Source organism: Uranotaenia lowii, chromosome 2, assembly GCF_029784155.1.
Source record: "Uranotaenia lowii strain MFRU-FL chromosome 2, ASM2978415v1, whole genome shotgun sequence".
NCBI lineage: Eukaryota > Metazoa > Arthropoda > Insecta > Diptera > Culicidae > Uranotaenia > Uranotaenia lowii.
The window spans coordinates 39,795,557-39,817,527 of record NC_073692.1 but is presented as its reverse complement, the minus strand read 5'-3'; the positions used below and the strand labels follow the sequence as shown (position 1 = coordinate 39,817,527).

Below are 21,971 nucleotides of genomic sequence, written 5' to 3'. Positions count from 1 at the left end.
TTTCAAATTTAAACCCCGACTTTGAAGAAAAAGTTTTTATCCTAAATGTATTGAACACGTTTTACTGATGAACTTAAACTTAAGCAAGAGGAGAATACTTGACATTCGATAAACTTCTTTTGAAAAGTTAATCCTGAAAAATAATCAATCAGCTGGCCTATGGTATTTAAATGGCACCTCCTCGGCGGGTTTTCAGTTAGTAAATGACAATGAAGCAGTTAATCGTGATTATATTGGGATTGATAGCATTGGTGGTTTCCAGCCCAGCCGAAGATTTCCGGAGGAAATCTGAAATACCGAGTTCAGGATTCATCGCAGGAGGAGTAGATGCCGATATAGCCGATTATCCCTATCAACTTTCGCTCCGATTGGATGGGGAACACTTCTGTGGCGCTTCTGTGATTTCGGGCCATTGGGCTCTGACATCTGCCATATGTACTTTTAGGTGGCAGGATGAGGTTGAACGGGTAAGTTATTGAACTTAATAGTCCTACTTTTTGAAAAAATTCAAACAAAGTTCATCGGTTTTCCAAACGTTTTAGTATGCCCTCAAAGGTGGTTCCAGCAATCGATTGGAGGGTGGTGTAGTTTTTCAAGTCGCTCAAATTGAAGTGCATCCAGAATGGAACTTCATGACCTATGAGTATGACGTAAGTGCCCTCAGGACGGTGGAAAATATGATTGGTGGCATCATCATGGCAATTCCCTTGGATCCAGCCGGAACTGAACATGCCCACGGATCACGAGCTGTACTCTCCGGATGGGGACGTGTGGTAACTGATATAAAGATCAATTGAGGTTCATAAATATTATTTGCTAATCCCATTTTTTGTTTTTCAATAAGGATCCAAGCAACCCTAATTTACCCATCATTCTGCAACGATTGGACAAACCAGTTTTGGGACAAGTCGAGTGTGCGGCCCAATTTATGGGTATGATCAGAGATAGGTAATTCCGTCCAAAGTTAGTACCCTTAAAAATCACTTAAATTTATTTACATTGAATGTATTTTCAGTATGTTGTGTGCGGGTGGTGAATCTGGACGTAGCGCCTGTCAAGGTGACCAGGGTAGTCCGCTAGTCACCGGGGGTCGACAGATCGGTGTATACTCCTTCGGAGAGGTCATGTGCATCGGCCACGAATCGGGTGTTTATGCAAAGATTGCCTATCCTACAATCCGATCTTGGATCACGGAAGTTACTGGAGTTTAATCAGAGAAAAAAAAGGTAGTTTGTTTCCAGCACTTTTTTCACTTTCTACCGTCAACCAAACGTTGGCTCTGACTTAATGCAATTTGGGAGTTAAATAAACATTGTCTTCTAAATTTGCCCTGCTGTGGTGTTGCCTTCGAGAAAACCAGAAAATACTTTCCCAGACTTCGGCAAGCGTCAACTGGATGAAACTCGACGACAGATGCCATAGCGTAAAGCAACCTTATGGGGGAGTCAAGCTTTTGGCATGCGTTTGCGTAAACTTAACAGCCACCCCGAAATAAAGAAGGAAAAATAACAGGTCGATGGATGAAAAAAAAAAACAGCAACATCCTCACCGTGAACCGTAAGCGAAGGGAAATAAAATATTTAATGTAATAATGCGTTCGCTATTGTCGCCAAAATATCGAGACGAGCGAAGGGACGCACGTTTCATTTTAAGTTCAGTATTGGCTGAGGGAGACCAAAAGAAAAAAAAAATGCGAAAAACATTCAAATCAGCAAGGTATTTCGTTCGTTTGCTTTTTCCTCAAAAACATTTTTTGTTTCGCTTTCCGCTTGCGAAATGTTCCTTCTCGTTTTGGTGAAAAACTGCAGACAGAAATTGAAATTCCTGGCTCGCTCACAAATCAGGACCCAATTTTTTGAAGCACACATACATACTTCCTTCGAGAATGATACCTTGAGGAATTTTGCGTACGAAATGTTTTGAATTTTTGGACAAATGCGCAGGTTCTCAGTTAGTTTTTTTTTAATAGGCTTTCAACATTTTTCCGATTTTTTCAAACAAACAAATGTTCCCAAACTGAATTTCTGCTGCAAATTTTGTTAACCGCTGCCACAATTTAAAGGAACAGACACATAATTGGAAAAGCGATGTTACCTCTCAGACAGACAGATCAAATTTAAGCGTTGTGGGTTTTTTTGCTTGCGTTTATTTGCATATTAATGAGTGTTTGGTTGAAAACATCTTCAGGAAGTTTGTGTTCTTTAGAACACGCTTTAAGGACCGTTCGCGTAGTTGACTAAGAGCAAAACATCCTGGTGAATTGAAACACAATGATCGTTTAAAAATTTACTCAAATTTTATTGAAGTTCTGAGTAACTATGAACAGTTGAGGTAGCTTCTTAAAATTAGGTATTGTTTAATTGCTGTTCAGCCCTTCTTTGCCAAGTAAGATGAACAAAATTGTTTGATTTTTAATCCCAGAGCAATAAATTCAAGATTAAATTTGAAAACTTCTTGTTATCTTACAAAAATTTACAATTACTTTGTAGTTTTCAGAGTTCAAACTATTTCTTAAATTTAATAAAAAAAATTGATAAAGAGCCCTTACAGAATAGTTCGAAATTTCGTTCAAAAATCGTTCAAAATCTAAAAAATTATTATTATTATTATTATTATTATTATTTTTTATTTTTTTTTGTTTTGATTATAGTCATTTTACCATCTTTATGGCATTCGCGACTTTATCAACGTTGCAGTTGGCGGATCGTTATTGAAAAACTTATCCGATACAACTGCATTCGATGTTTACTCTTGGGCTCGAACTTGCGGACATCGGCTCAGAAGACAACAGACTTGCCAACTGAGCTATATCACAAGCCCTCTAAAAAATTATGAAAATTGAAAAAAATACTGTTTAAGCATAATTCAATTTCAAGTTACAACTTTCAATAGAGAAAACTCTTTCCTGGAAGACTTTTTCGAGGTAAACTTGAAGCTCCTCGTTGATCTAGAAATGAATTCCAATTTAATTTTAATTGTGCTGTAACTTGTAAGGCTTTTTTTCACTATGTTATGAAGTTTATGTCCTAATTGTTTAACTGATTGTCGTGATTTTTATTCAACCAGATTACCAAATACAATTCCTATGTAGAACAATGAACAACAATTATTGATTGTTAACTCAGTTTACTTAAATGCCTATCAAAGATTGTGGTTTTGTGTAAAAAATTGTGTATTGACTACTTAATTGTAATGAGTAGTTTAACTGCAGTGACATTTTCATGCAAAACTGTAAACTAATTGTCAGTTTTGCAAATTTGAGTGGGGGAAATCCATCATTTTTTTTTTCGAATTTCGATGGTCAATTTTAGAGAAAAATTATTCGAAAATGCATTTTTCTTTGTACCCATCTTAAATAGCAAGAATCTTTTTTTAATAACATGTTTTCAAAGTAAAAAATCTCCAGCAGATTTTTCGAATTATCAACGAAAAAGAAAGTTTTCTGGTAAATTAACAGATTTTTCGTGATTATGACGTCACAGTCGGCCCCAATGCTAGAGTTGGGCTGCCTTGGCACCACCATCTTTTAATATTCCTTGATTTTTTCCTTTGTTTTCGACTGACATGACTGCTGTAAGAGCAAGTTCACTGGTGTTGGAAGAAAGTGGTAGAAATTTTGTCACTTCTGGCAAATTTGGAAAATTTTGCCATGCAAAAACATTTTCAAGATCTGTGGCCTTCAAGTTTTTTAACAACACGTGTTGTAGTTTCGCATACTGTGATGCAAAAATAGCAATATTCCTATCAAATACGGCTGAAATGGAAACAGTGCTGTAAAAAAATACAACGCCCAAAGATCTTGAAAACATTTTTGTATGGTGAAAATTTCCAAAATATCAAAATTTCTACCACTTTTTCCCAACACCAGTGAACTTGCTCTAATAAGTCAGTTTTCGTATTCAAGAGGCGAACGAGTATGACCAAGGTGTGTATATATAGGAGGTGTCTCATTGAACGCCCAACGCACTCCTCGGATACTTGCTGTGAAAGTAGGAGAACCTTGTATTTCAAAAACCCTTGGGTATGATGGTGAGAGAAAAAGTAAGAAATCGTAGAGCGAAATTTGAAATTGACGAAATTTTTGATGACAAACTCTAGCGCGAGAAGAAAACCGTAGTATTTCGTTTCGTTTCTTAGATTAGGCAAAATAGGAAACTTTGAGCTCTTAATGAAGGAGAAAAACAAATTTGAAATGGAAATTTTAATATTACTTTTTTTTTTTTAAATTTAAGAAGCATTATTTGAAATTCAGTTATGTTATTTCAGATCGTTGAATCGAAATTCATTTAAAAATCATACCTACTGATTATTTTTTAAAATGCGAAGAACTGATAACAGCGATCCAGATTTTCTGTACGTTCAATATTCAGTACAATTTGTTAATAAAAGTTTGAAAAACTACTACATTTTTTCTTAAAAAATATAAGATGTTTCGAACGAATGTTTTCCTACTCGAAACCGCTAACCAAAACCCACCTAATTCGAATCAAAAATCGGAAATAATTTTTTCGTTCGACTAAAAATTTTAGAAACCGTAGATAAGAGAATTATATTAAACATTGATAATTTGAAACCACTTAAAAAAATGTTTGAAATTCGATCCATAACACTAAATTCTTCCCTTCTGGAACATAAGATCTCATGTTTTATGAAATATTTTAGAAGAAAGTTTTTGGTTAATCGGGCGATAAGTTTTGTACTGGTATTGCTGAGGTCTTCTTTCAATTATATTTTGTAAGGTTATGTATAGGCTTCTCGGTCTTATCAGGTCAATTATAACACTTTTCATAGGTGCTTCATCCAACGTTTCGAATTATATTAACTCTTTATCAAGGAACTCATATTAAAAACAAGAGCAAAAACCAAATTTTCTCATATTTATTATTAAGATTAATTACTTACTCGGACATTCGTGTTATTGTCCAAAGCAGATGCACTCCGAAAAGCCAATACATAACCTTAAAATTGCTGTGATTTGAACGATAAGAAACGATTCACGTTTGATCTCAGATTTCGTTAAACACGACTAGGGTTAATCATCTGTGCTTTGCTACACCTTCCAAAAATTAATGTAATCTTAGGAAATTCATTTATTTTTTTTTTGTAGGCATAATTTAATATCAAATTTCAAAACAATCCAGAAGCAACCATTTTAAAATAAGAGCTGCTACTGGAGTTTCGAATTGCTTTTCAAGATTATTTAATCTAATTTTCTGAAACTTGATCTATTAATTAGATTTCTTAGATCTGCAATTTTTGCTTGGTTTTTGTAAGCTATTTTGATTCTTCAACTATGATAAAATTTATGTTTTACTGGTGTAAATTCCTCTCCCTTAACGTCCTTTAAATGCGGGAAGGACTCACGAATTCACACTTTAAGCACTGATGAATTGATGTAATTTCCTAAGCAAATGAAAGAATATTTTATCGCCCAGAAATTTTGGGCGACATCTAGCTCATCACTCCCGAACCATAGGCTCCTGTGTGAGCATTTACTATTCTACTAGCGCCATCACTATCAACGGTATAATCACTAACTATTGAAATGATGGTTGATGAAAAGGGAGCCCAGAGTTACATCAGCTTATCAGTGCTTTAAGCACCGATCATACTGACAGGACACTTAGAACAAAAATTCGATCATTTTCTGGCTAATTTTTTTCGTCAAATTTAGCAGGTTCGCAATACCGACGGCAGGTGGCGAACCTACAATTTTTCCGATAGAAATGCCCTGTAGGAAAAATGTACCTGTTTTGCACGATTTTATCGTCTGAATTGCCTGTTTTTTGCGAAAGTCGGGTGGCACTTTCTAACTGGGATGGCATATCTTCAAATCGATCGATGCGCACTCTGGAATCGATATTGCGTACTAGTGATTCCAAAGTGCGTATATTATCCAAAAAACGAAATCGACTGTCCAGTCAGTATGGTCAGTGCTTTAAGTATCTCAATAACGTCACATTTCGCTCCATTTGTCTGATAAGTTTTTGAGATAAAATGGAGGGTTTCAAATTATTCGTACGCTGGCCCGGTGTGATTTGCTACACCTTTCAAAAATAAATTAAATTTTCTTAAAATGATTCAAACTTTAATTGATTTGCGAGATTGATTAAAATCAGCTTACAGCATAAATGAAAAATCACCGCTATTAAATGAGAGATGCAGCTGAAGCTTCGAATGATGAAATATACTAATTTTGAAATATACTAATTTTCAAAGACTATCTTAATTTGTTTTCAAGCTTGGAAACTTTAAATCTGTTTATAAATTTTTTAATTTATCCATTTAAATAATCCCCCCCCTCACTTCCAATGCGGAAAGGTTCACGGACTATACCATAGAAATATCTTGAATATCTAAAAAAGGTGTTACATGCTACCTTTTGCTTCATTTTTTTGATAAGAACTTTCGCGTTATGTCAAATAAAATATACTTTTTTGATAAGAACTTTCGCGTTATGTCAAATAAAATATGAATAAAACCTGCCTCTTTCTTCCCGACTATCCCTGAAAAGGGAGGGTCTCAAATTACTCATACGCAAACATTCTATCTTATAGAATATTGACAGATCCAATGACGTTGATCAATTGACAGATATGTTCCCGATTTATTCCCAAAAAGCTGGTAAGGTAGCCTTCTATCCTTCCCATCCTCCTCTGCTGGAATGAAGTCGGTCTCTTATAATCATACCCATTTTTTCGTACCCAAAACCTTTCTCATATCAAAATTTAGATGGAACTCCTTCATTTCCTACCTTCTCCACACTGCAAGGCGTAAGGATCTATTTATATAATCGTAGAAACATATCTTGTTCTCAAATATCTTTCCATGACATACTTGATTCCATTTGCTAGTTTCGTCAACATAAATTAAAAGTCATGCATACTAATTGTATTGGGCCATCCCCATTATTTCAATGGGAAAGGGTGGTGTCTCAAATAATCGTAGAACCATATCAAAATAATTTCCCAAGTTAAATTTTGTTAATTTGTTAGATAAATTCTCGGGTTATTTATCAATCGAAAACGCTCACTGAAGAAGATTGTAAGTTTCTACTGGAATAATTCGATGGCTTTGATTAAGTAAGTATTTGGGATTTTTTTAATTTCCTTCCAAAATTCATCTTTTTACTCTTTCGAATGATAGTATTTGGTACCCTCAAACGAATAAAATCTGAAAAGTGGCGTTACTTAACACTTTCCTCTTCCCTTTATAAGACAAAAAAGTTCAAAAAAGCAACTTATCGATCGAAATACTCATGCAAAACTAGGAACTTTGGATTGTACTTGGAAATCCTTTTCTAGATATGAATGTGTGTGCTCGCAGTGCTACTGGTAAACAACTGCAACTTAAACCAACTAAAAGGTCACAGTGAAATCACTTCCAAACAGAAAAAATGATAATTTTGAAGTAGTTTACGTTTATATATCAAGGCCATGTAGACTATTTTCTTTCCCGGAATATGTCTTAAAACTCTTTTTACATTTTTAACCATTCAACGATCCTAAATAATTAATACACAAAAGTCATTTCAAGCTCTGCTTATATTTCCCGAATTTAAGGAAATTTCCACATAAATTTCATGTTAGACTCCTGTAACCTCGGTTATCCAGTTGCGAATCGGAGGGTAGGCAATCCGGGCGTATCCAGCCGGTCCAACTCCGGCACATTCGACCTCCCCGAAAGAAACCACTCCAATCTGTCGGCCTCCGGTAACCAGAGGACCTCCACTGTCACTATTGCAGGCGCTGCGTCCGAACTCCCCACCAGCACAGATCATACTGTTGAAAATTTTAAAGAAACGAATTCACTTAAATTTGTTTTTTTTAGCATAGAAACATCATACTCATCGGTAATTGTAAGGAAATTGCTCCAGTGAGCGATACATTCAGCTTGTCCAAAGATGGGTTTATCAAGTCTTTGGAGAATCGTTGGCAGCACGTTGTTGGTCACATCCTGCAAGGGAACAGAGCTACCATTGGAATATTCAACGATTTTAAGAAGACGATAAATCTTACATTACGACCCCAACCGGACAAAACGGCTCGGCTTCCGTGGGCATGGGTAGCCCCAATCGGATCCAGAGCGATCGGTTGAATGATGCTTTGAATCATGTTCTCCACGGTATGAATACAGGTAATGTCGAATCGCAAGGTTTCCAGCTCCCATCCCGGATGATCGACTACTCGATCGACTGTGAAAACGATACCACCCTCAAATCGGTTGCTGGAACCTCCCTTTAGCGAAAGCTGAAATCCAAAATGGTTTTAAGAATACTTTTTACCAGTGTTCCTCCGTGAACATCCGGGAAGGCAAAGGTGCAGTGGGCCGCGGATAAGGCCCAGTTGCTAGAAATAACCGAAGCGCCACACATGTGGTTATTGTCCAGACGCAGAGACAGTTGATGAGGATAATCGGCAATGTCAGCATCCAGGCCTCCGACCACAAATCCAGAGCTGGGGGCCCTCGGGACATAGCCTCGGGGTCTGAAGCTGTTCGCTTTCAGCCAGATATCTTCGGCAGGACCGGCCGCTGCCAAACCTAGCAGGGTAACAGCGAGAAGAAACGATTTCATCCTTGATTGAATGCTTTCGATAACTGCCTTTTTTTGTCGAGGCCTTCAGTATAAATAGGCTACTCAAAGTTGATCGCGATAACAAGGTCGATTGTTATCGAAACGCGAATGCCAAATCACTATCGTAGATTCTTATCTCTTTTTACGGGAGATTAGATTGTGGGTTTTGGGAAACCAAAAATTTTGCGACCCGGTGATTAACGCTTGATCACGCGTCAGCCAAACGTGAGGGTTAAAAATAGATGCAAATCTACCTCAATCTGGAATAAAGTTGATTGTTTACGTTAGAAAAGCTCCGATTTCTCGAAGCATCTGTGCCTAGAAGACTTTCTTGTAGAATCAGTATAGTAGCATAAATAGAACAGCTGAACGATGAAATTTCAAAATATTAATATTGGAGATACCGAAAAATTATGCAATTATTTTCCATCCAGTTGATAAGAACTGTATATAAAAAGTCATGGTAAGGCAGTTTTTCCCACCCTGATAAAGCAGAGCATTGATTTTACAGATTAGGTAAAAGGGAAATGGTTGGGAATTTTGTTTCTGAACGGAACTTCCGATTTTGATTATACCCACCTACCCGATTTGTAGATCATTATCGCTACTATGCAGAAAGCCGACAGTGAATTACGTACAATTGCAACTGATATCGTAGAAATTGTAGAAATTAAAATTCATTTGGTCGTTCTGTTTGACATCTTTAGGAGAAATTGTTCTTCAGAAACAGAAAAAACACATTATCAATAAACGTACCGGAGGAGGTCAAATGTCAATAAAAATGACTAAAACTCCTATTAAATAATTTTTTTTCGAATTTTTTTACATGTCTATTTTGATATTCATTCGAATTTTTTTCGCATGTTTTTCAACATCAATTTTCCCTTATCTAGTCCCTGAAATTTCATCTAAGTTGGATTCATTTCTCTACAAAAAAAAAAGTTTCGCTGACTGAATGTTTGAGTCAAGACCCATCTTTGGGTCACAGTTTAAAAATATTCATCATTAATTTATGCGTTCCAGAAAATGGACATTACGCCGATTAAAAGTCTGTCGGACATATCGTAAAATTCGTTGTTTCATACAATTTGCTACATAGGTGAAGTTGGGATTGATGCTGTTGCATTTTATTACAAAAAAAAAAAAATATTTTCAATACTCCACTTTTATTTTATTTCTTAAAGAAATAATGGAAAAAAAGCATAGATACATTCAGAACAATATGAAATTTATCTATTTGAGGTTGAAGAATCGAAAAAAATCTTTTTTTTTCGAGCACAAACGTAAAAAAATTACGAATTTTCATCCTATTCGAACATCTGGAAAACATCTTACCCCACGAGGACCCACTCTCATTCCTACTCAAATATTCAAATGGAAGTCTAAGCTATCCAACAAAAAAAAAACTAATTGAAACTTTTTGCCATATCAACAGTTATTCACGTTATAGCAAAACATGTTTTTGGATAATTTTCATACTTTTGGGATTGTTTTTGATAATGGTTTTGCCAGATAAACTTGAAATCAATCGAATTTGAAATCCAGCTAATTTAATTTTTTTTAAATTTTTTTTTTTGAAATTTTTTTTCTCTCAATAATTTTGATAATACTGTTCTGGTTTTTTTTATTGTTTTTTTTTATCTACAGAAAAGCAAATAAGATTCCTTGGAATTTAAACTTTCTATAACATTATCAATCCTTTTCGGTCAGATACTTAGTAACTGTTAACTAACTTTATTTTTATTTAACATTTTTTTTCTTTAAAATGTCTCTACAACATTAGTTCAAAAGGAAAAAAAACTAGATCTTCAAGTGTTACTCAAAAACAAACAAGAAATTATTTACGTACTGAATGTTGGGTATTAAAAAACTCAAGCAACCAAAAGTTGCGTTCTTACTTAAAGATGGTACTCCGAAGGTCTCATTTGGCTGTAAAAATGTGTTAAGGGAATTTAAGGTGACTCACGTCACGTAAAAGTTACTCAGGAACATCCATCGCCTTCTAAAAGGTTAAAATAGCGATAACGGGCGCTTTTAATGCAACTTTTTCATTCCTGTTGTTTATACTAATCAAAGATCATTAAGTATCGAAGCCGTGAGTAAACAAACAAACTTTGAGCTGCTTTCAAGTTTCATTACTTTCAAAATCTTTCCAGAGGCATGAAGTAAAACAATGCATCATTTCATTTACAATTTTACTTAAACGCAGTCAAATTTACTATGCGCAGCCAAATTGAGCACAAGGTAAAATAGCTATGCGTAAGGTATTTTTAACAACAAAACATATTTGACTCAAAAATATGGTTGCCTGTTGTTCATCAACCATGAATTCCTCTCATCTTGGAGAACATCAGATTTCTGCTGAGGACTAGGCCGTAGGTAATATGTAATGGTGTCTTTTGTGTAATAATGTTTAAAGATCGATTTATTTGAATAAACTTTTGATGAGCAAATATTTGTATTTACATATTCATTTGGTGAACTGAACTGTGACTGAAAAAAGTCCTTGAAAAACGAAATGTTTAAACTCTTAACCAACCCATTCCATCATTGCTCATACGCAAGTTGAAATAAAATTAGTTTAATTACTAATTTTAACAGTGGAAATGAATTGGATTGCCACTTTTATAATTGGATTGGTCAAGAGGCTGATGAGTTTCATTGCAACATAGAGAGCAGCGGATCAATTCTCTAAGCGTTAGTAGCTTTTGTTATCAAAGCTTTGTAATTAAAATGGAAATCGATGAGATATTGGTTGTCAGAATAATCTGTCAATCGGATTTTTTCGGCGCGTAGAAAGTTTTTAAATTCTCTTAGAGGCTGCATAGCATTCTCTACAGCCTCCAAAACGAACTTCAAAGTAGCTTTAAGAACTTAAATTTTGGGCTGATTAGCATTCTCTTCAGACAGAAACGAGAGCTGAGAGCTTCTATGAACCTTTTTAAAGGGAATTTTGGTTTCTTGGGAATGCAACCATTTCTGTCATATTAAGCAACACCCTACTTGATCTATTAGCTACTTATAAAAGATACCAATATGAATTTACGGATTCTTCATCTGAACTTATTTGTTCTGTACCAATGACATGACACATAGAACAAAATTATTTATGTACAGGGAATAAAAAAATCGTTATCTTTCGTTAGAACTTGCCGATGAAAACACCCGTGAAGGAGATTTTCATCCACCAGTGTACTGTACTCATACTCATCATTAACAAATTTGCTCTCGATTAGTTTTGCATTCCGATTCAAACTTATCGGTAAGTGTAACGTTAAGGATGAGTTCTCCCTTCCTCGCAAGTAGTAACAAGAGAAGATTGGTCATTTTTTGCATTCAGATTTATTTGTTTAATTCAGTAGATGGTTTCGTTTATTAAACCTCCGATTGTAATTTGCGACCCGTCTAGTAAAAGGGTTTGACTTGTAGGTGACGAAAAAAAGTGTCGCGGGATCGCTAGTACAAGCTACTAGTGTTAGAACCGCGAGAAATTAGTTTAGCTCCGATTTCAACTTGCGACCCCTCTAGTGAAAGGGTTTGACTTGTAGATGACGAAAAAAAGTGTGGCGAGATCGCTAGTACAAGCTACTAGTGTTAGTACCGCGAGAAATCAGTTTAGCTCCGATTTCAACTTGCGACCCCTCTAGTGAAAGGGTTTGACTTGTAGATGACGAAAAAAAGTGTCGCGAGATCACTAGTACAAGCTACTAGTGTTAGTACCGCGAGAAATTAGTTCAGCTCCGATTTCAACTTGCGACCCCTCTAGTGAAAGGGTTTGACTTGTAGATGACGAAAAAAAAGTGTCGCGAGATCGCTAGTACAAGCTACTAGTGTTAGTACCGCGAGAAATCAGTTTAGCTTCGATTTCAACTTTCGACCGGTCAAGTGAAAGGGTTTGACTTGTAGGGACGACATCTAGTGTCGTGAATCCGCTAGTACAAGCTACTAGAGTTAAAACCGACAGAAAATAGGTTAGCTCGACGATAGTTGCGACCCGATTATTAAAAGGGAAGAAATTGATGAGAATTTATTTGAGCAGTTTCTTGATACAAGCTTGTACAACTTAGTACTAGTAGATTATTCCTACTAGTAATGACACTAGTATCTTGGTCAATCGAACTCGCGTTTCAAATTTTCGTCACCTAGAAGTCAAAGCCTTTCACTTGACCGGTTGAAAGTTGAAATCGGAGCTAAACTAACTAGTTTAAACTAACTCCGATTACAACGAGAAACTTCTCGAGGTACTAACACTAGTAGCTTGTACTAGCGAACTCGCATAACTATTTCTCGCCATTTACAAGTCAAACCCTTCCACTTGACCGGTCGAAAATTGAAATCGGAGCTAAACTAATTTCTCGCGGTACTAACACTAGTAGCTTGTACTAGCGATCTCGCGACACTTTTTTTCGTTACCTACAAGTCAAACCCTTTCACTTGACCGGTCGAAAGTTGAAATCGGAGCTAAACTGATTTCTCGCGGTACTAACACTAGTAGCTTGTACTAGCGAACTCGCATAACTATTTCTCGCCATTTACAAGTCAAACCCTTCCACTTGACCGGTCGAAAATTGAAATCGGAGCTAAACTAATTTCTCGCGGTACTAACACTAGTAGCTTGTACTAGCGATCTCGCGACACTTTTTTTCGTTACCTACAAGTCAAACCCTTTCACTTGACCGGTCGAAAGTTGAAATCGGAGCTAAACTGATTTCTCGCGGTACTAACACTAGTAGCTTGTACTAGCGAACTCGCATAACTATTTCTCGCCATTTACAAGTCAAACCCTTCCACTTGACCGGTCGAAAATTGAAATCGGAGCTAAACTAATTTCTCGCGGTACTAACACTAGTAGCTTGAACTAGCGATCTCGCGACACTTTTTTTCGTCATCTACAAGTCAAACCCTTTCACTTGACCGGTCGAAAGTTGAAATCGGAGTTAAACTGATTTCTCGCGGTACTAACACTAGTAGCTTGTATTAGCGATCTCGCGACACTTTTTTTCGTCATCTACAAGTCAAACCCTTTCACTAGAGGGGTCGCAAGTTGAAATCGGAGTTAAACTGATTTCTCGCGGTACTTACACTAGTAGCTTGTACTAGCGATCTCGCGACGCTTTTTTCCGTCATCTACAAGTCAAACCCTTTCACTAGAGGCGTCGCAAGTCTGAATCGGAGCGAAACTCATTTCTCGCGGTACTCGTGCCGTTAATCATCACTAATTTGTTTTAACTATTACTAGTTACCAGAACCTTCAAACATTGATTAATCATCGCGACGAGCGCCTTCTTTAGACGTTACGCCCGAGAATTTCAAAATTTACCACATATCTATTTAACTATTTTAGTTAGCCTTTTCTGCTGATGTTATAATCGATTCAGCCGGTTTGCTACAGTGTGAGCATTTCGAAATTTTTTCATCTGTTGGTGGACCGTTGGAGACAAAATAACGTGTAGCGAGTTATCTTTATCGTCAATGGAAACAGATGAGAAGCAATCGCTTTCTCGTATTTATCGCTAAGTGTAACACTAGGGATAAATCAGTTATCAGTATCAGATCAGTTGGATTTGCTTCCCTGTTTATGTAGCTACCTTCTACGCTAGCTTATCTAGTATTGAGTTAAGTTAATATGAGTGTATCAATAATTTTTGAGTTTCTTTTCTGTGGAAGCTTCTTCTTCTGTAAGTGAATTGGCCACTTAATGCTCAACTTTATATGCTTACTGAATTCTCGAGTTTTACATAAATTTTATATTTTCTTTTTATGGATGTATTCGTTTCATAGATTAAATGAGTTTTAAGCCATCATAAGAAACGATTTGTCGTACCTCGATATCCACAGGGGTCAAATTTGGGGCAATTCGCTTGTCAAGTTCCTGCCAGTTCTTTGTGGTTGCTTGAATAGTTTTCAGAAATGTAGAAATATTGAACCACTTCTATGCGTTAAAATAACATGCATTTCTCTTTTGACAAATTTGGATCAATTTGCATTATTAATTCAAGAGTTGTGCAGATATTCTGGTAACATTTGTATGGGAGCCCCCCATTCTTGTGAGAGGAGGGATCTCAAAAAATCATTTAACTTTTTAACGGTCCTAAAAACCCTTACATGAAAACTTTCCACGATGATTAACTGAGTAGCTTCCAATTGAATAAGGAAAATCAGCTAAACAAAGATATCTAGATCGAATTTCACAACATCACATCACAGATGAAAATAGTTACATCAAGTTAAAAATTTTGATCAGATGAACAATTTTTTAAAGAAAAATTAATTTTTTGAACTGAATAATTTTGGATTTTGATTTCAAACAAATTCTTTGATTCGAAAGAAATTTTTCAGTTGCATCTTTCTATTGTAACAAAGTAAATTTTTTTTCAACCAAAGAAAAATGTTTTCAACGGAAAGGAACAATTTCTTCAAATTTATACTTCTTACTTAGAAGATATTTTGGATTGAGCAAGAATAATTTAGAACCGAAAAATCGAATTAAGTTTGGCTGGTCGTGTTAAAAATCAAAACCAGTAAATCAGAGTTAGCTATATAGGAGGATTCAGGATGAAGAATAATAAGTGTTTGTTAATTAAAAAGTAAATATTTTAGATTTTTTATAAAATGTTGCACTGTTTCAGCACCACGGCTGATTTCGACCCAAATCCAGCAGTTTGATTATCTTCGGTCCGATTTTCAGCGGCAATCCCTAGTTGGATAACGACTGAAGCCAGCATCCGAAGATGCTTCCGGAAGCCTACTGAGCGGTACGAGAAGAATGCTCTTAGGCCAAAATGACAAACTTTGTCAACGAAAATATGGACCAGATGATTCAATTATATTGAACCAGTGTTTGTGTTATGTTTGTGAATAATAATTAATTTAAGATGTAAATTCTTTCTTTATATTTTTCAAAATTCCTAAAAGGAACTTCGGAACACAGAAAATATATCTTCCAATTGGAATAGAAGGAAAATGGTTCAGTGAATTAATGCTTTTAAATCTAAATCTAAATTACATTGCATAAAACTAAAACAACTTTCCATCAAATGAAACTGTTTTTGTTTCAAAGCATTAAGATTTTGATTCAAAGATTTTACAGAAGAAAAATTCTTTGAAACGAAAAAATGCCTTTGAACCAAAGGAATTTGTATTTATCACAAAATCATAGGAATATATCCTTTGTTTGTGCGGCACTTTCCTTTGAAATAAAAAATCTTTTCGCTAGGTTAACAACAAAGGTTATTGAAACTTGACGCTATGTCTCTAAAATGTAATCGAACTTATTTTCAAAAGTGGTTCAATTTAGTTGGGCGCCATTCATAAACACAAATGATCGATTACATTTGTTTAATTTTACAATTGGCAACATTTTATTTTCCCCACCCAATCTCCTGACTATAACAGTAATTTTTCTTGGAGTGTACTGTAGAAAATAAGCGCATTGAATAGAAACATTTAGATTGATAAAAAATTAAGGAAATAAAAGAGTTCTTGATTCAGTGTATCAAATCGACATAATGGCAACACTTGCATAACAACATGGTTGCTATAGAAATTGTTCCTTTCTTGCAGCTGTGTTGTGTATACGAGGAATGAATTGTCTTACATACACGAAAAATACAAGCTCTTCCATACGCTATGTTCCGTTCCGTGATCTTCAAAAAAGAGAGCAAGAAAGAGTCGAGCAAGAGAGTTGACTTATACCGTATTTGTTTTCACCACCCGAAAGTGTTGCACCTTCCAAGCTGAAAACGAGCATGAATCGAGTTTTGCACCCACCTTTGTTGGTGTACGTGAAATCGGCAGTGTCAACAGAAAACATCAAGCTGTCAAAAATCCATTACAGCTGGTATTTGTTTTCGTTTGATTTCGAAAATTGAAACAAATTTACTTTAGTTGATCATTGTCTAGTAAATAATATGAAAATTTTAACATGAATTTATGTATTATGTTGAATTGTGAAGATTTCAGATTTATTTTGCTTGGTAGATTCGCCTCTGGCTCTGATGATAACTGCAATACCGGCTGATTCTGGGCGATCTATGTTTGCTGCTGCTAGACTGCAGTTACCCCAGCTTGAAGGTTCCGGTATTTTGAACGTTTATTCCTCGCAAATCTCATCTTCGTTCGAGTACCTATTTCCGTTTCCAGATTACAAAAGAAAAATTCTTGGAAGTCGAATTGGCGAACTCAGATCGCGGAAGTCGGGGGAGAAAATTTTGGTAACAGACCGAAACGAACGAAATTCAAGCTCCCATACGAGTGTAGTCTCGAACTAACGGTTTTGAAGGGCAACGGGTGGGAATCCGGGACTTGACGCAACCGAGCATCGTTACCCTAAGGCACAGCTCGAAGCAGAGTAGCTTCGATGCAGCTGAACGATTCTTGCTGTGGAGACCAACTTATAGGACCCTCCCGAACAAGAAAACTTTTCGGTTTGGGCGATTCCACCAGATCTTTGGGTTGGCCTTTTTGCACTCGGATTTGCTGATCTTTTTCGTCATCGCCTGGAACCGATTGCAGCAAGCCTTCTGGGCACATTTCTTCTTGGGAGCGTTGTTTGCTTTGGAACGTGCCATCCAGGTGAAATTCTCCGCCTCTGTTGGAAACGGCACTGGTATTGAATCCGGAACAAGTTTCCGTTATCCGGAATAATAAAGAGAAAAAAACAGCTCGAACGCAATTTTTGCGGTATAGAAATAAACCAACCAGCTGATATTTGTTTACATCGGGAAGCACGTGCTGTCAAAATTCATGATAGTATTGGTGAGAGCGCAAGCAACACCGAATATTTTCAGAGTGTTCCACCGTCCACTTTATGGTGCACTACCAGTGGACTACTCATCCTGAAAACGAGCATGAAAACAGCAAAAAGTGCACTACCGGTAGTGCCCCGGTGCACCACCACACGAAAACAAATTCTCTATTAGTCGAAAAAACGAGCACTGCATACGCGCAACAACGATGCCACATTTTGATCGGTATTATCAGTGTATCTCTTTCTGTTATATTTAGACTTTTATGGGTGAGAATAAGATACACTGATAATACCGATCAAAATGTGGCATCGTTCAAGATTCAATTTTTGGAGTGACGTTGTTAGATCGAGTCGGGTTTGAAGAATCGTCATTTTGGAATACGATTTCGTACTGGAGGATACGACATGTACGTGGTTTCAAAGTTTACTTACAGGTCGCATTTCGAGGCATTCTCCTTCTGCCAATGAGCTTCACCACAGCCACTGGTCGATTGGTATGGCGGATTGATTTGACTCATTGACAAGCGCGCTAAGACGTTCGATAATCGAGAAACTGAAACCGCTGAAAGGATGTGGCAGTTGATTTTTCCCATTGATGCAATTGCTGCATTTGATGCTTTTGGCAGCGGTACTGGTGCAGCCTAAAGAGACTCCATACAAAGAGGCGCAATCTGATCCCTTCCAAAATAATAAGCCTGCAAACCTGCTGTAGGGCTGCCTTAAGACTGCTTGGTTTTGCTCGATTGGAATGACACTGACAGAAAATCGAAAATTCCAATCGTGACAATTCATCTCTTAGTTTACTATAGGCCCGTTAGTGCAGCCCAGGCTGCGGGAAGAAAAGCACGATTCTGCCGCGCCTGCCGAGGCCTCTCCTGATCGGGATCCTCGTTGCCAAGTGCAGTACACGCGGCTTTTGCCTCCTGCGGTTGTCCTGGCCACCTGTTTCTGGACGCAGTAAATACACGCGACTTTCGCCTCCTGCGATCGTTGTTGACACCAAAATCTCCCGCTTGCCTTCGCCTCCTGCGGTCGTCCTATCTGACACCGTATCGCATGTCGCCTGAGGACAACCTTGAGCACAGTTATGCTACCGGAGAACCCACACCACACTTGGATTATCTGTCGTCTTTCTTCTGCCACCTCTTGAGCGCTGGATTTCATGCACCGCGCTGTTGGTTGGCTTGGAGTTTGCGCTGCCACCAGAACTCGGAGTCGATCACAGCGGCTGTTGCCGGAAATTACGCCCGACCCAGTCATGTATTCCGTCGTCGTTCGACCCAACGGTGCCCGCTTCTGGAGCTGCCGAGGATTTTACACGGCAACACCGTGTCCACTGTCCTTGGCTTCCGTTTTTTCCGAACCCAGTGGATGCCGCCAAACGACACCGCACACGGACTCCGAAAGACTTGATTTTTTGACGGGATTTGACAGGCGGCTTTCTAACGTCCCCAACTTTTGAGAACAAACACACCGGAGCTCTCAGTGGGGAATTTGCACGGGGATTCCGTCTGAATTAGGCCGGATTTTCATCTAAATTGTCGATTTTCCTTTTAAATTTTTCAGGACAGGGTTTTTTTTCCAGTTTCAGTTGCACGTTCAAACATTTTTAATGCAGGGGTTAGTATTTAAAAAAAAAGTGTAGACATGCCGCTCATGTCATATCAGATTTACTTCAAATATCTAGCACTTTACCTAATAAACGCAGTTTCATTTTAAAATCACTTAAAACTTTCAAAAAATTGATAAAATTCATTTGAGCGAAACTTCCTGTTGATGCATTTTCGTTGGGACCGGAAGTTACGCTTATCCAAAATGTAAATAATTTTTCTATTTGTGTAGGGCCAATAGGCGTAACTGAGTTGACCGTGTTTGACAAAACGGCCTAACAAGTTTTTTTCGTGTAGAACCAAAGGGTGAAATTTCAAAACCAAAACAAAAACGGTCGATCAATTGGGCTAAACTTGCAGGCGTATCTGGAATCGAAAACATAAAAAGACTAAACTCGAAAATATCTGAAAAGTGAAAAATGTTTTTTAAATAGGATTTGATTAGATGTTCCGAAATTTCAAAAGCGTTTTTCTCGTTTCGAGCTAACTGCCAGTTTCGCCCTTATGAAATGTTACGCTAGAAATGATCAAATAAATTCAAACGTAACACGTGTTACAAAGTATGCGGTAACGACGCGAAAACTGCAAGTATTTGTGAATCGCTGTCTGCGGAGTATCACCCGCGCTTGGTGGCCTGGCAACTGGATCTCAAATGTGAAATTACATTACCGGTGTCATCAAAGGGCGCTAGAAATCGACATTCGCAAACGTAAGTGAAGACGGATTGGGCACACACTGCGAAGAGATTAAAACGAGATTCGCAGAGAGGCGCTCGAATGGAATCCAGAAGGACATCGAAGGAGCGGCTGACCCAGAAACCCGTGGCGGCGAAGCCTAGTCGCCGAAATCCGAACTGTCGACGAGAATCTTGACTGGGATCAAGTGAAGACGCTGGCTCCAGATCGTCAACAGTGGAGGTTTTTTACCATGGAACTATGCGCCGGGGAACCGACGCGGCATCATAAGTAAGTTTTAGTCCCTTAAAGCTCAACTCGAGGGGTAGTTTTAACATACCGTTTCTAAGTTATTAATTTGGTCATCATCAGATAATTTCGTATTTATTTTAAATTTAACGATGCCACTTAAACCATGCAGGAACTAAGACGGTTCCAAAATGGTCTTGTTGATGAAAATCGGTTTACATAGTCGGTCTGCAGATATGGTCAAATCGTCCCCTTGAATTTTATGAGAGTATTGTCAAAACAGGGGACGATTTATTTGGACGACCCCCTCCAAGAGGAACCACCCTAACATAGCGACAATGCATCAAATCTCTCATGAAAAGCCGGTTACTTCTACACATAAAGGAACTTGCTTTACAGTCAGTAGTATATTTGGGAAGATCCCACAATCTTATCGCCGCAAACAACTGAAAATCGATAACCAAATTTCCAAGCACCAAGAATATAAAATTCGAGGTTTCTTATCAATGAACCATTCCAGTGTTACGAATCGAACGGCCCAGTGCAGTGATGATGTTTCGCGCAGCGTTAGCCATCGGTTTGGCCGCCATTGCGGTGCAGGCCAATTCCGACTTCGAAACATGGCAAAAGGTGAACAGCTTGATGCCCCGTGGACTGGAATCGATGCCGGAGACCCCGGGAACAGGATTCATCGTCGGAGGTCTGGATGCGTCGATTGCCGATTTTCCCTACTTGTTGTCACTTCGTTTGAACGGATCGCACATGTGCGGTGCTTCGGTGATTTCTGAGGAATGGGTCCTGACGGCGGCCCATTGCACTTTCGCTTTTTTGAATCGGGAAGAACTGACCCTTCAGGGTGGAACCCACAATCGATCGGATGGAGGAGTGATTTTCACTATTGCTGAGGTTGTGGAACATCCGTTGTGGGATCTGAACACGATTACTTTCGATGTGGCTGTTATTAGGACGGTGGAACCTCTGATCGGTCACTACTATATTCGACCAGTTGCTCTGGATCCGGTGGGAACGGAACATCCGGCTGGCAGCCGAGCTGTTATTTCCGGTTGGGGTCGAACAGTAAGTTTTGATAGTTTTTTTTAACGAAATTTCTAACTGAAATGTTTTTTTCTAACAGACAGTTGAGTACTTCGAGATCCCTGAAATCTTCTTACAAAAATTGAGCAAGCCTATCATCGATCAGGAGCTGTGCGATTATCTCTGGGGTGGATTCGTTCAGGATGAGTATGACATATTAAAGATTACCCAATTGAGAGATTTTTGTACCTACACATTTTTGACATAATTTTAGTATGCTTTGTGCCGGGCTGGAGCTGGGTCATGATGCCTGTAACATGGACAGCGGTGGCCCGATGGTCGTCAATGGCGTTCAGATTGGAGTCGTTTCCTGGGGTAACAGCCAGTGTGCTGGAAACTATCCCGGGGTCTATGCTCGTGTTGCCTTCCCCGGGAATCCCGTAACTGGATCACTGAAGTCACTGGAATTTGAATTTATCGTTAGTTAGCTTTTGAATAAACGATAATAAAGTTCTGATGTTGGATACAAATCGTCGTTTATGTCATTTTTTTTAATTTTGTCATTTTTGTGTCATTTTTTTGTCATTTTTGTGTAATTTTTGTGTAATTTTTGCGTCATTTTTGTGTAAAATTTGTGTTATTTTTGTGTAATTTTTGTGTATTTTTTGTGAAGTTTTTTTGAAATTTTTGTGTAACTTTTGTAGTATTTTTGTGTAATTTTTGTGTTATTTTTGTCATTTTTGTCATCTTTTATGTCAATTAATGTGTATTTTTGCGTCATTTTTGTCATCTTTCGTGTCATTTTTGTGTCATTTTTTGTGTCCTTTTTGTGTCATTTTTTGTGTCATTTTTATGTCTTTTTGTGTCATTTTATTATTTTTTTTGCCATTTTCGTGTCAATTTTATGTCATTTGAGTGTCATATCTGTTGCATTTTTGTGTCATTTTTGTGTCATTTTTTATGTCATTTTTGAGTTATTTTTATGTCTTTTTGTGTCATTTTTTTGTCATTTTCGAGTCAAATTATGTAATTTGAGTGTCATTTTTATGTCGTTTTTGTGTCATTTTTGTGTCATTTTT

General features: G+C 37.5%; 3 protein-coding genes across 3 annotated transcripts in view; 2 read left to right on the top strand and 1 right to left on the bottom strand.

Annotated features, from left to right (window-relative positions):
* The first annotated feature begins 209 nt into the window (after positions 1 to 209).
* Positions 210 to 1,443, top strand: LOC129741298 (trypsin 3A1-like). Its single transcript, XM_055733023.1, has 4 exons — positions 210 to 467; positions 543 to 773; positions 845 to 948; positions 1,016 to 1,443. Exons 1-4 carry the CDS (start codon positions 210 to 212, stop codon positions 1,209 to 1,211), a joined length of 789 nt encoding a protein of 262 aa, XP_055588998.1. The 3' UTR covers positions 1,212 to 1,443.
* Positions 1,444 to 7,585: 6,142 nt separating this feature from the next.
* LOC129741297 (trypsin 3A1-like) lies at positions 7,586 to 8,575 on the bottom strand. Its single transcript, XM_055733022.1, has 4 exons — positions 8,285 to 8,575; positions 8,019 to 8,249; positions 7,847 to 7,956; positions 7,586 to 7,781 (listed from the first exon to the last, which is right to left on the bottom strand). The coding sequence occupies exons 1-4, from the start codon at positions 8,573 to 8,575 to the stop codon at positions 7,586 to 7,588; spliced, it is 828 nt and encodes a 275-aa protein (XP_055588997.1).
* Positions 8,576 to 18,582: 10,007 nt separating this feature from the next.
* Positions 18,583 to 21,971, top strand: part of LOC129741296 (transmembrane protease serine 11A-like) — an 8,204-nt gene continuing 4,815 nt past the window's right edge. The window contains exons 1-5 of the mRNA XM_055733021.1: positions 18,583 to 18,771; positions 19,496 to 19,643; positions 20,378 to 20,934; positions 20,993 to 21,099; positions 21,167 to 21,371. Of these exons, the coding sequence (XP_055588996.1) occupies positions 18,583 to 18,771; positions 19,496 to 19,643; positions 20,378 to 20,934; positions 20,993 to 21,099; positions 21,167 to 21,371 (1,206 nt within the window). The remainder of the gene's footprint in view (positions 18,772 to 19,495; positions 19,644 to 20,377; positions 20,935 to 20,992; positions 21,100 to 21,166; positions 21,372 to 21,971) is intronic.